General features: G+C 41.2%; 2 protein-coding genes across 3 annotated transcripts in view; one reads left to right on the forward strand and one right to left on the reverse strand.

The window, feature by feature from the left end:
- The first annotated feature begins 1768 nt into the window (after positions 1-1768).
- MED28 (mediator complex subunit 28) lies at positions 1769-7579 on the forward strand. Its single transcript, NM_001038538.1, is given in 4 exon segments — positions 1769-1953; positions 4990-5056; positions 5775-5887; positions 7155-7579. Coding segments are annotated over 4 exon segments (537 nt in total). The 5' UTR covers positions 1769-1794; the 3' UTR covers positions 7353-7579.
- Positions 7580-10617: 3038 nt separating this feature from the next.
- Positions 10618-13964, reverse strand: part of FAM184B (family with sequence similarity 184 member B) — a 123489-nt gene continuing 120142 nt past the window's right edge. For both annotated transcript variants that reach the window (XM_005207820.5, XM_002688146.7), the window contains one exon: positions 10618-13721. In XM_005207820.5, the coding sequence (XP_005207877.1) occupies positions 13628-13721 (94 nt within the window). In that variant the 3' untranslated portion in view covers positions 10618-13627. The remainder of the gene's footprint in view (positions 13722-13964) is intronic.

Here is a 13964-nt window from a genome sequence, read left to right on the forward strand (position 1 = left end):
TGATTAAAATTAGGAATAGTGTGTTAACAGGTTTCTCTGGGCATCCATGTCCAGAAGCTACTTGAGCAGGAAAGATGGAAATGATGAAGGGGAACTACTGGCTTGTGAAAGTAAAAACATTTAGATTTCTTCTATGTGATTCAGAAGACCAAGTTGGGATTTGATAGAAGCCTGTCAAAGGCTTTTTATAAATAAAAGAATATAAATTAAAAAATAGAATTTTTGTTAATACAACTTTTTATAAATTAAAAAAAAAAAAAAAAAGAACTCTTGTGTTTACTAGTGTGTGGGATACAAACAGAATGACCATATTCCTGGATTCCTGTGCTTACCTAATCTGGCTGAGATGAAATTTAGTTCTCATTGCTGGTGCATCTGGCTACCAAATATTCAGAAAACCTTGGCAGATCCATAAAACTTCAGAGACAGGTGGTGTAATCTGCATCTGAATCACTAAGGACAAGGCATGGCTTGCAGATAGGCGTGGCTTCAGACAGCAGCAAATCCAAGAGAGAAGTGGTTTAGAACACAATAGTGTTAAAAGATAGCCGAAGTTAAGAAATCTAGACTTCAAGTAGCCCTAATGGCCATTGGAAACCCAAGAGTAAAATGCAAAATGTTTCCATTCTATTTTTGGTTTTATAAAATGGTTACATTTTAAGTTAGAACATTAGTTATCATATAATAGGCTTATTTTTACACCAATATATATTTTTAAAGTCTCCATTTTAATGCTTACCTTTTTAATAGGTAAATATTGCCCAATATACCTCATGTAAACAAAAACATCTGGAGTCCTCAAAAATGTTTTAGGATTGTGCCTTGCTATGCCAAGCTGCTTTAGTCTTGTCCGACTCTTTGTCACCCCATGGGCTGTAGCCCGCCAGGCGTGTCTATCCATGGGGATTCTCCAGGCAAGAATACTGGAGTGAGTTGCCATGCTCCAGGGAGTCATCCCCTTACTGACCTTTAGTTTCCTTCTTGACAATTATCTCTACATGATATCACTCTATATATGTACATGCTTATCCGTCTCTCTCCCACAAAGCAACAGTAAAGTCTCCGAAAGCAGAAAGTTGGGGTGATTACTGTAACCCCCAGATCATTAAATAGAACCTGATTCACAGATGACTCAACAAATGAACTGGATAACCATAAAGTTAAATATAGTGAAAAAGTATTTAGCTTCTGAAAAGATGAATAAGCAAATGTTTTAAAAAAACTAGCATAGTGACTTTATTTAATGTAACCATAAATATCTAAAGCAAATAGCGCCTAGCACATAGACAGGGGGGTCTCAACAATGTTAAGTCGTTTTGTTACCTGTATCTCCCCAGAAGGAATTCAGGGGATATTTTTCCAGTTTATTCCCGCTACATCCCCAGTGACTGGATTAGTAAGTGGCACACAGTGAAACTCTCAATAAATGTCTGCGGGATGAATGCGCACCTCCGTTCTACCAATGGGTAAAACTGAGCCCAGAGAAAGCGCCAGGGCCAAAGCAATTTCAGCAGTTGAGAGCGAAGGCGGGACTGGTACAGGAATACCTGACTCCGCAGGAGGACGCGCTCCGCTGAACTTACTGATTCTCCTCTCCACACAACTATGTTAAATCCTAGCCTTCAATTCTCAAGGTTAAAGTAAAAGCCAGGTTGCCTGTGAGGCTGGAAACAAAGCACCAAACGAACGGTTTCCCGGGCATCCAACAGACGCCAACACGCCCCGACACTGTCGCATGACCAGTTACGTCACGTGACCAGCGGAACACAGCTCCAGGCACCCGCCATTTTAAAAATGGCAGCTCCACTGGGCGGCATGTTCTCTGGACAGCCACCCGGACCTCCACAACCTCCGCCTGGGCTCTTGGGCCAGGCTTCGCTTCTTCAGGCCACGCCAGGCGTTCCGAGAACTTCTAACAGTACCTTGGTGGACGAGTTGGAGTCATCTTTCGAGGTAAGATGAGACGTGGGCGTTTGTGTTCCCAGCCTCCCCGCCCCCGAAAGGCATGCTGCGCGTGCGCAGGTTATCTGTTTCAGCGATATCTCCACCCGCTTACAAATAAGGAAACCGGGTTCAGAGAGCGTAGGTCACTTGCTTTAGTCCGGCCACATCGAGTCGTGGCCGGAATTCTCCTCTAGTAGGCTGCCTGGAGAATCCCATGGACAGAGGAACCTGGCAGGCTACGTGTCCATAGGGTCGCACAGAGTCGGACAATACTGAAGCGACTTAGCACGCAAGCTCAGGCTGGCGAATATGCGTCATCTTGACGTTTCTGGAGGCACGCAGACTGGAAGTTTGTCTGTACCCAATCGGGGGACACTTCTTGGTTCTCAATAGGTTCTTCCTGTCTCACTCCATCCTTGGTCCCGTCCTTGAATATCCTTTCCTGCGTTCCTGCGTGTTACGTGCTCATCCTCTCTAGACTGCAGTGTCCATCATTATGTCCTGTGTCCTTTCCATTGGGCTCCACCCTTAAAGGGTCCTGAGATAGTGGGTCTCTTGGAGCTGATATGGAGTTATTTAAAAGTTACAGTAGGGGAGGTTGGTACTAAGGACTGAGGGAGGAGGAGGAAAGCTGGGGGGTAAAGAGAGAGAGGCAGAGGTGACCCAGACTTTGAGTTTTGCTGAAACTCATGTTCACTTTGGTTGCATATGACAAGTTTTAAGTCAGAATAGTAATAGATGGTGTGTCATCCAAATATTGCCCCAAATGGTAATTATATAAATATGTAATGTTTCCTCCCTCCCACATCCATATACAACTACAACTTGGATATAGTTGGGGTCATCAGTGCCTCACCAGCCTGGGAGATTTTTCTCTTTCTTTTTTTAAATTGAAGTATAATCAACATATACTAGTTTCAGATGTACAACACAATTGGATATTTGTATGTATTACAGTGATCACCACAGTAAGTCTAGTTAATATCTGTCACCATACATAGTTACAAAAATTTTTTTTTAATTACTCTGTACATCCCATACCCATGATTTGTTTATCTATTTTTAAAGATTTATTTGTTCGTTTATGACTTCACAGGGTCTCCTCAGGTCTTCATTGCTTCGCACAGCCTTTTCCAGTTGTGGGGAGCAGGGGCTGCTCTCTAGTTGGGGTGTGCAAACTTCTCATTGCTGTGGTTTCTCTTACTGTGGAGCACCGGTTCTAGGCCTGCGTGCTTGAGTAGATGGGGTGCATGGGCTCAGTAGTTGTGGCGCACAGGCTTAGGTGTCCCATGGCACTTGGGACCTTCCCAGACCAGAGCTCAGACCCATGTCCCCCAGATTGGCAGGTGAATTCTTTACCACTGAGCCAGGAGGGAAATCCCCATGACTTAAATTTATAACTGGAAGTTCCTGCCTTTTAGCTTTCACCCATTTCACTTATCTCATCACCTGTCTCTGGCAACCACCAATCTGTTCTGTATATCTATGAGCTTGGTTTTATTGGTGGTGGTGGTGTTTTTACGGTCCATATATAAGTGAGATCATACAGTATTTGTTTTTCTCCAGCTGACTTACACCCTCGAGGTCCATCCATGTCACAAATGGCAAGATTGGGTCCTTTTTTATGACTGAATGATATTTCAGTGTGTATGCCATAACTTCTTTGCTCATTCATCCATTGATGGACACTTGGGTCGTTTCTATATGTCTCGGCTATTGTGAATAAATACTGCAATGAACATGGGATACAGATACCTTTTTAAGTTAGTGTTTTTATTTTCATCAGCTAAATATTCGTATGTGTATTATGTTTTATTTATCTATTTATTTATTTATATTTTTTAAAAGGGACAGAGGAAACTAAAATTCCTGAGATGAGTTTTCCTCCCGTCCTCTCTGGTGGCTTTGCTGACTCTGAAGGAGCAGCCCCAGCTTTCTTTGCCAGCTTGTGACTGGCTGGCTTCCTGGATGAGATGTTTTCCAGTAGCCACACGTTTCACAAAGCACGTGCATGCCTGCTACATCCCAAATCCAGTAGGGGTCACCTTTCAAAGTAATACACAGAATGGGCAGTCTGTTTTTCCAATTTCTTGATTGTTAGAGGATTTTCCCTGGAGAAATCCTTTGATTTTTCTGAAGGGTAACTGCAGGCAGGGGAAAGGCTCTCACATTTGGTTGATGGCCTAAATTTGAACCTAGACTTGCCTGCCTCACACCTGCACCTAGTGTAATATGCTTACTAGCAAACTAGGTCCGTGCTTTCCTGAGGTTTGAGATTTCTCTTCCTCAGCCCCCTATCCCCACCCCAGCTCCCATCTGGTTCTCTTTTTGGCCTTTCTGTACTGTGATGGCCCTTCTTTGTCCATTTCCTGAGAGTTACCCTTCCACAGAACTCCTGTGCGCCTAGATCCATGTTTCTTTACTGGGACTTGTTTGTTCATATAACACCACTTTCTCTTAGGCTGTCCAATCAGTCAGTAACATGTATTTATTGAGCATCCACATTGTGCCAAACAGTAAGACAGGCAAAATTCCCAGCTGCTAGTGAGGCACAGCTAATAATGAACTGAGAGAATGGCACAATATCAGTTAACCAAGTTAAAAACAATAAAGCAGGGCTTGAGGTTGGAGCATGAGCAGGAGGGACACCATTTTGAAAGAGTAGACAGGGATAGCCTCTGAGGAGGTGACAATTGATGTGATTCCTGGATGTGTGATGATACGTGTCATGTAAGCATCAGAGGGAGGGGCTACAAATGGGACTGGAGTAGGGATCCAGACCTTTGTGTGGAATGAGATAGCCGGGAAAGGAGCAGCAGTGGGAGAGAGACCAGATAGGGGTGCCTGCAAATACCGGCTTCCTCTGTGGGCCCGATCTCAGTTTACCAAGTTTCTTCATTGATACAATATCTTGTCATTTGGTATGCAAACCCAGAAGCTGTCAACTAATTGAAGGACATCAGGAGAAGTTATTTCTTACTCTAGAGTAAGATTCTTGATGTGTGAATGACATTTTTTTTCTTTTGTGATATTTTGATCACACAGGCTTGCTTTGCTTCTCTGGTGAGTCAAGATTATGTCAATGGTACAGATCAGGAAGAAATTCGAACTGGTAAGAATTCCCTCATTGCTGATTTTACATTTGGTATGTTTCAATCCTGCTGTATCCTGAGAGAACTTTTCCAGGAATAAGATTTGTGTAGTCAATCTATATACTGCTGATTTTTGTTCATGTCACTCATAATGAACCACTTAAAATCAATGAGCTTTTCATGTTGATACCAAGACAGAGAAGGCCAATAGTGTGTACTGCTTTTAAAGAACTGAGTTTTGTGCTTCCCCCTCCTCGTCCCAAGTTCTGTCCCCAGAGAGGTACTTTTGATGTCTTTGTACTGTGTTTTAAATGTTTAATTTCAACTGGAAATCGTGATGTTAACACATTACTGACCAGAGGGTTTTCACAGAAATGAATGTGTGTGGCTGGTGTTTTGTTATGTAAGCGAAGACTGAAACATCTCTGGTCAATAACATTTGGGTAACGAAAGACATTTATATGTCCCTGGTCAATGGGTTGTTAATTGCCGGATCTCTGCATTGTCTTTCTTTGGAAGAACTTTGTACTGTTGGTAGGTCTCTTATTCACTTGATAAATGCACAGATTATCTGCTATTTAATGTTGGTTACATAGGAGGTTGGTGGTCAATATTATTGCTGTGAGCAAGATTAGAACCCCTGATCCCATCTGATATTCTGACTGTTCATTTATGAGAGAGATATGTGTGTCTAGTGTTTTTCTTAATTTAATATTTTGGTCTTTTTTTTTTTTTAAGGTGTTGACCAGTGTATCCAGAAATTCCTGGATATTGCAAGACAGACAGAATGTTTTTTCCTACAAAAAAGATTGCAGTTATCTGTCCAGAAACCAGAGCAAGTTATCAAAGAGGTATAAGCTCAGCTTTCTTCCCAAGTTTAAGGAAGAACAAATGTTGTCAAAATTCCATTTACACTTAAACTGAGGTGCTCCATTTGCCAACTAGTTACAGTGGGGCTTCATAGCTTGAGTGTAAAATGTTGGTTGTCAGTGTTCATGACAACCTGGACCTTAGGGGTGGGGGTGGAAAGCAGGGCTTCAAACAGAACAGCCTTTACTTGTTTCATACATTAGTTTCTGTGGAAGATTTTTCTTTAAAAAAAAAAGTTCTACTGCTTGAAAATGTTGAGAAGCCATTAATGTAGATGATAAGCTCATGTTGGACAGAAACTAGTCTGTGTCCCTGGTGCCTTATATACAGGAAGGATTCTAGGCAATTTTGTTCAAGGAATCAAAAAGTCAGTGTTCGTTCCAGGCTCCTTGAAACTCAAGACTTCATTTATCTCAGTTGTTTGAAACCAGAATCTTGGAAATATATTGAGGTTGTCATTAATGGCATTTTGTGGGTTGGGCCAGGGTCTGCTCCCTGCAGTGTGGAAGAGAAGAATCTTCTTGCCCCGAACAGCAATTCCTTCAATGGAAAAAACTAAATTAGAATCATTATTTTCTAATAATTTTTAAAGTAACTTCTCCCACAAGCTGAGCAATCAGTCAAAATGTTTTTATTCTTTGATACCAGCTATTAAGAAGGTGAATGGTAAGAAGATGATATTCCTGTAATTCACCATATGAAATCATTTCCTGATTTGAATACCTGAGTGATACGTATGTTCAAGGCCAGGTCTTAATACAGAATTTTAATACTGTTATTCATTAAAAAAACTCTTAAAAATTAGGGTTTACTACTTCATAATCTGAAATGATAGAATGGTAGCTGTGAATTCTTTTAAAACAGTTAATATGTGTTTCAGATCCTCAAGTGTTTAGATTCTTCTCACAGTAGGCTTTGGATATAGAAATGTTGGGTGCCCAGAGGCCAGGATAAAAAAGAGACTGATTTTTTTTTTGGCTGCCCTTTGGTACTTTGGAATTTTGTGACTTGTTGTATTACTTATTAAAAGAACATGAATTAGAAGTAACTCAGTGTTAAGCAGGCATCTTTCGTGGAAACAGTTGCTTTGGGTTATTCAATTATGCAGCTAAGCAGAGTAATCGGCCTAGTATGGCTTAGTTGATTCTGTTTTGAATTTACTTCTTAGCGCTGTTAACTAATCAGGAATTACATTCATTTTTCATGAGTTTGCTCTGACTTTATTGCTTTGATTGCTTTCATTTGTAGGATGTCTCAGAACTAAGGAATGAATTACAGCGAAAGGATGCTCTGGTCCAGAAGCACTTGACAAAACTAAGACATTGGCAGCAGGTGCTGGAGGACATCAACATGCAGCACAAAAAGCCAGCCGACATCCCCCAGGGTTCCCTGGCCTACCTTGAGCAGGCGTCTGCAAATATCCCTGCACCAATGAAGCAAACCTGAGGAAAGGCACCCAAACACTAGCTGGTGCCGGAGTCAGCTCAAACACTGTTTCACTAAACATCTCTTCTTGTAGACTTGACATTTTGGGAGAACTCTTTGCCAGAGAATGAGATGATTTTTGTTTTGTGCTCTCACCTAAAATTTTCCCCCTATTTTTGTAAGTGTTATTTCTTGAGTACTTTATAAAATGCTTATTGCTGTGGTAAACCAAGTATATTGTCTTTAGCAAAGTTTAAGACTGTTAGTGTGATGCTATTTACCGATTTCTTTTATGTTGTTTTTTTTTAATGCTTGCTTTTATATTGTTTTTATTTTTGTATGACTCAATCTCTCTGTATTTCCAGTTTTAGATTAGTTTGTATGATATGATCTGAGCGCATATCAGATGATGAGGATTTTGGTTGTAGGCTTTTGTGATAATTTACTGTTCAATGGCAGTATATAAAAATATGCAACTTTTCTGTTTTTCAAGACTTTGAACTACCTCAAGAAGAGGAGTCTAATGCACAGTGTAAAACTTCCAGAGCCTCACAGTGAGAATATTTTATAAATAGATCAGAAGAGGAAGAGGATTATAATATCGTAGCTTAGTGTAGTGACTGTTAATGTACTGCAGTAACCTGATGCTTTAGAAATCCGGTAGTATCCTTAAATTAATGTTGACTTTTATTTGGGGTAAGTTTATCTTTTGTGTAGTGTTTATTTACCTTTGGGGTGCAGTGGTGGGAGCAGTGATAATGCCAGTGATGTTCACTTCTGCAATAATGAATCAGTTTAACACAGTGGACCCTGCTCTCAACAGAGGCATTGGTGAATATGAACTTGCTGTGATCATCTCTTGAGTTTTAAGTTTTGTGTGTTCTGCTCTTTTGGAGCAGATTTTTTTATTAACAAAGGTTCTTGCTAATGCTGTTGATTCCAAAGGACTAGGACCTTGAAGTGGGAGGTGGGCTGCAGGGTGCATAGGAGACTCGGTGTTGGGAAGATACCTAACCCTCTGTTGGCCACAAAGGCCATCTCAGTTTCTCTGTTGAACTGTTGTTGAGAAATACAAACCAGCATTGTGCCCTGTCTCCTTAGATAAGGCTTTCCTTTCTCTGTTGTTTACAGTCCCTTATTAGATTACACCCTATCACCCACAACCCGTGCAGCACTGTATTCTGAACAGGCAGTACTTCTGTGACTCAGTGTCTTGGCTGACTTTGTTTTCTCTGGTCTTGAAGGCCCCGCCCCACCCACCTTGACATCCACTCAAGTTTCTGTCTGGCCTGGATGCCACCTGGTCTCCACAGCCTCTGAAGGCCCTCCATCACATCCCCAGGACACAGGACCTCTTGTTTCTTCTGCCAGCGTTGCTTGGTTCTCCCTCTGGGGTTAGTGATCTGTCTCTTTGTTCTCATGAAAAGTAGGCATTATTCCCCTCTGAATACAGAGGGACCATGTGTTATTTTTTATACGTAGTACTTGTTTTCCTGTGCTTTCGTGTATGGTACATAGCCTGAGGCCAATGAATTCCTTCAGTCAGAGTGTATAGGTAAAGCTTTTAAAAGTTGTTTTTAATCACATTATCTGATTTCAAGGTTGTTAACCTGATCACCTTATGCCAGTCAGAAACTCTGATTGGCAGCTTTAGATTTCTTGATTAAAAACCTAACCGATAACATTTTAGACATTCTTTCAGTAATGAAGAGGTTCTTAGTGAAAAGTTCAGAAACTGTTCTATTTGGTGCTTACTAAAAATATTTTGAATTAATGTGTGTACCAGTTATTACGATTTCTTTACTAAATTCAAAAAGTTTTCTGTCAATAACATTTCACTAAATATCTTTTTCATTTTTCGTGATGTATTTTGCTGGTCACCTAACACAGAATACCCTCTAGGATGCCGCCTCCTTCGAGCAGAAAATAATGAGGTATCAGCTGGGATTTCTCTCACCTTCTCTCAAGGGATGACAGACCCACCCACATTTTGAGGGCATCTTTATTCCCTTCCTGTTCTATCTGCTGAAGCATTTACACTGTGTAAGACAAGGCTTTCCTCAAGTGATGTGAGGCCAGGCCAGTTGCCTTCTGCTGGATTTAACCCGTTGGGGGCTCTGGTCTGCAGGTCACTCCCTGCAGCTCAGTGTTCTTGGTCTCCCATCTTCAGCATTCCCTTCGTGATACTTGAGCACCACCCGGTTGCCTGGCCCCTCATTCGGTCTCCAGCTCCTCCACATACTCTCACCTGCTTCACTTTGACACTTGATCATCTTTTTTTTGAACTCATTCTCTTTAACACATCTTAACTTTTCTCTTTCCTCTTCTGCCCAGCCTATAAATGTCGACATTCCTAAGGGTTTGGTCACGGGCCTCTGGAGGCCACGAAGGAGCCCTGCTCAGTTTTCTCAAAGGCCTTGCTCTTCCCGGATATGACAGGCGTGGTGGGGTAGTGGAGCCACGTTATTTCTGCCCAACACAGACTTCTTTAATGGGCAGTCAGTCCTTGCTCTGAAGCTCCTCAGCCTGACCAAGGCTTTTTCTCCTAACTCTCCTGCTATCTAAGCTTCTTGCCCAAATCTTCCTTGGCTCTCTCTACAGGTGTCAACTCTGTATCAAAATATGAAGCCTTTTCCTGCCTCCTGCCTCCTCCCCTTAATTCAACACAGGTGTTTCTCCTGAGACACTGGGAGACTTGGCCCTGACATCAGACACTGATTCAGCACTGCTGGGCTGTGTTATTCTCCTGTGAGACAGAAGCAGTCTAAGGGAACCAGCCTCCTAGACAAAGCTGCTCTGAGACCATGTTAGAGTAAAACAAACCACTTCACAACTCTGTATAAGCACAGGAAAAAAGAAAGGTCACACTGCCACCCCTCAAATACCAAACATTGTCCTGGCTTAAAAACAAAGTGACTGCAACTTTATTTTTTAACCATTTGCAGCCATTTATCTCTAGTCGGCCTTCACTGTTGTTGTTCAGTGGCTAAGTCATGTCCAACTCTTTGCGACCTCATGGACTGCAGCATATCAGGCTTGCTTGTTCTTCACTATCTCCTGGAGTTTGCTCAAACTCCTGTCCATTGAGTTGATGATGCCATCCAACCATCTCATCCTCTGTCATCCCTTTCTCCTCCTGCCTTCACTCTTTCCCAGCATCAGGGTCTTTTCCAATGAGTCAGATATTCACATTAGGTGGCCAAAGTATTGGAGTTTCAACTTCAGCATCAGTCCTTCCAATGAATAATCAGGGTTGATTTCCTTTAGGATTGATTGGTTTGATCTCCTTGCTGTCGAGGAGACTCTCAAAAGTCTTCTCCAGCACCAAACTTTGAAAGCATCAGTTCTTTAGCACACAGCTCTCTTTATGGTCCAGCTCTCACATCTGTATATGACTACTGGAGTAAGATAAGATCCGGTCATAGAGTTTCCTCTGCTTTCTGACAGCATCCAATTTGGAATGAAGCCCTGCTCTTTTAGAATCTCCTTGAAATTATCCAGTGCCAAAATCTTACAATAGGATCTTTCTGAAACACTTTCTGAGAAGCCCCATGATTCTTCATGATGGACATTCTCCCTCTGTTCCAACAAATAAAAAACCCAACTCATTCAACTATAGCTAGGTTTCTGGTGGTCTTTGCTCCTCCAGCTGTCTCAGTGTATGCCTCCTGGAGGGCCTGACTGACATGCTGCTGTGAGCACAGTCTGAGAGAATCGACAGCGGGGGAGGCTGGAGACTGGCTCACTCACTGTCCAACTGGCAGGAAGATCCATCCTGAGTGGGATGTGAGTTCCAGTTACCAGCACAAGAGGGTGGCCTCATTGAGGATTTTACCAGTGCTTCCCTGGGCAAGTTTCCCAGTGGAAGGGAACTTTTGTCAATGCACAGATTCAATGTTGCATATAAGAACGGTGGAATTGGCTGGTTAACACTCCACTGTCTCGACTCAGCAAAGGGACAATGACAGAATAACTGTTTAATACTCAAAGGCCTCTATGAGTTCCTGGAGCATCCCCTGCAGGGGGAGAACAGACAGCTGAGGAGCTAGTTGGAGGCAGCAGATCAAAACCAGCGTTGCACCTTGGGGATGATGGTGGAGATTAGTGCTCTTCTTAGAAACCTGAAGGATGCTAGGAAACTGGTCCCAGTCATAGCTCTGTTTACTTTTCCAGACTTGCCCTTGCAGAATCCAGGCAGAGGCTGGAGACCGAGTATGTAGCAAGTAGCCTCAGTTGCACCTGCTGTTGCACTGATACTGGAGCACTAAGGGCTCAGGTGTGCAGTGTGCAGCTGCTGGTTGCACAGCTTCACTCTTTTCTCCCCCAGCTAAGAAGCAGTTGGCAACTGGGAAATGTTCCTTTCCAGGTTTGTTCCAGGAATACATTAATTCCTCCTCTCTGTTATAATATAGCCTAAAGAGATACCCTGTTTTTCCTCCTACGTCAATTCTGAATCAGTTCATTTCTCTTCATGTCTGCTGTTAACCTCCAAGTCATCCCCATTATCTCTAATATTATCTATCAATATTATCTAGGGTACAGAGAGGTAGAATTTCATTCCCTGCTGGTGAAGGTGTAAATTGCTAGAAATTTTTGGTAATTTGGTAGTATTACACAGAAAGCCTAGGCATATCCTTTGATGCTTTATTTCAATACTCAAGGAATATATCCTAAAGAAAAAATGATAGATGCATGCCAAGATGTACTTAGCAAAGATAATTATTTGTGTATAATCTTAAAATTTAGCATGATCTTTAAGTCACATGCAACGAGTTAAAACTGATGTGGGGACTCAATAAAATTCTATCTCTGTAGCATATGTTATGCTGAATTAAATAGCCTCCTTTGTTAGTCATCATGGGAAAATACTTCAACAAAAATAGAACTACCTGTATGTACTCTTTTTAAAACACAAAACACTATTCTATAATGTTCACTTTAAGCATGAAATAAAACTAAAAAATACTTGATACTGAAAAGTAACAGGACATGTTACACGGACGGAAACAAGTATTTGCATTTAAAAAAAGTATGTTATTGGGCTACATGTTTTAATTAGGTAGTAAATTTACTTTCAAATTGTGAATCTGAGTTGTAATTGCATTTCTCTCAAAATGACCCAAGTGCATGAGCAGCTACATTTTATTGGAGATGATCTGACTGAGGTTAATGTGAACTCCCTGTTTCCAAGTTCAGCCTTTGTATAATTTCACCTCTGAAAAATCAATACAAGTCACAACCATTTTTATTGCCCAGTTTAAAGTTTTATTCAAAGAGCAAAGATTTGACAGTGCATGGAATAGACAACTGTTTATAGGCCACCTGCTGGGCCAGCACCAAAGGATTGAGGATATATTTTTCCCACTGAAAGTTGTATTGAGTTTGTTAAATTGCAGTGCTCCATCAGAGGATCAGACAACTCAGCATGGACTGACAGCAAGGTCAGCACTGAACGGCCATTCCCAGTTCCCTTTAATCTACTGAGCATCCATGCGATGGGGAAACAACACACCACGAGGCAAGACTATAGGTTCAGTAGGTCTTTGACTTCAAAGAACAGATAATCTAGAAACTGTCACAATCCAGCTGATGCCACAGTCGTTGAGGTTGAGATGTATGACAGGGTCAGGCTCCGTTATTCACAGAAAAATCCTGGCAAAGCTTAATTACAATTCATGATTAGAATTATTACCCATATTTTGTTTAAACCTCAAAAAGCCCCTTTGAGGTAGGTGTTACACCCTCTGTAATCTTCATATCCTGGACCTAGGAAGTCAAAATATTTGATCCAACTATGCCAATGTCTGCTATAGTCCATTACTAGTAGTTTGGTTTGGTTTTTAAAAACTGGCTTTCCTGGTTATTCTGAGCTTTGTTTTATTCCCCTTCCTATTGAGGTTACGTGTGCATTTTGGAGTTATTTACATAGAAACACTTTAAAGTGAAGATCCTGGGAAAAATGAAACCACTTTCAAAGTAGACCATGGAAATCACAAAGTCTGATATTCCACAAGGTGGTGTGCAATCTTATGGACACTAGAAATATCATGTACAGGTCATCAGTAACATTAATGATATTTCCCTCTGGGTGCTTTCTGACAACACTGGCTTGTTTCATCTTATTATCACAATGAAACAGTATGAAATGTTAATATAAGAATTTGTTTTAGCTATATATGTAAATCATGTTACAAGCAAGTTATTTGGTTGGTTGGCTTTTTAGTTCATTCCTTCAGTCAGGTGTTTCAAAAGAAATGTTTTTCAAATATCCTCTTTATGCAATCCCAAGGATCAGTTTAGAAGGAAAAATATTTGGTAAACCATTCCTGGTGTGCTGAACCTTGCTTCTGTTGGGCTTCTTTGGGTTGGGCTGTATCATCATCTTGTGTCCTAAAAACAAACAAGTTTTCTTAGATGGTTTTGAAAACTATTCAGTAAACAACTTAATATGCCATCATCTTTTCAGGGAAAGATAACTACCACTTTACTCTTAAAAAGATATAGAATGTGATGGGTTGATACTGGTAGCTAGAAACAAGTTGTGAAGGATGAAGATGAGGAGAGAGCATCTAATTCCATTGTGGAAACAATGCTCCCCATTATTTCACTTAAAATGAATGAGGCATATTTTGC

This window comes from Bos taurus, chromosome 6 (assembly GCF_002263795.3).
Source record: "Bos taurus isolate L1 Dominette 01449 registration number 42190680 breed Hereford chromosome 6, ARS-UCD2.0, whole genome shotgun sequence".
In the NCBI taxonomy this organism is placed as follows: Eukaryota; Metazoa; Chordata; class Mammalia; order Artiodactyla; family Bovidae; genus Bos; species Bos taurus.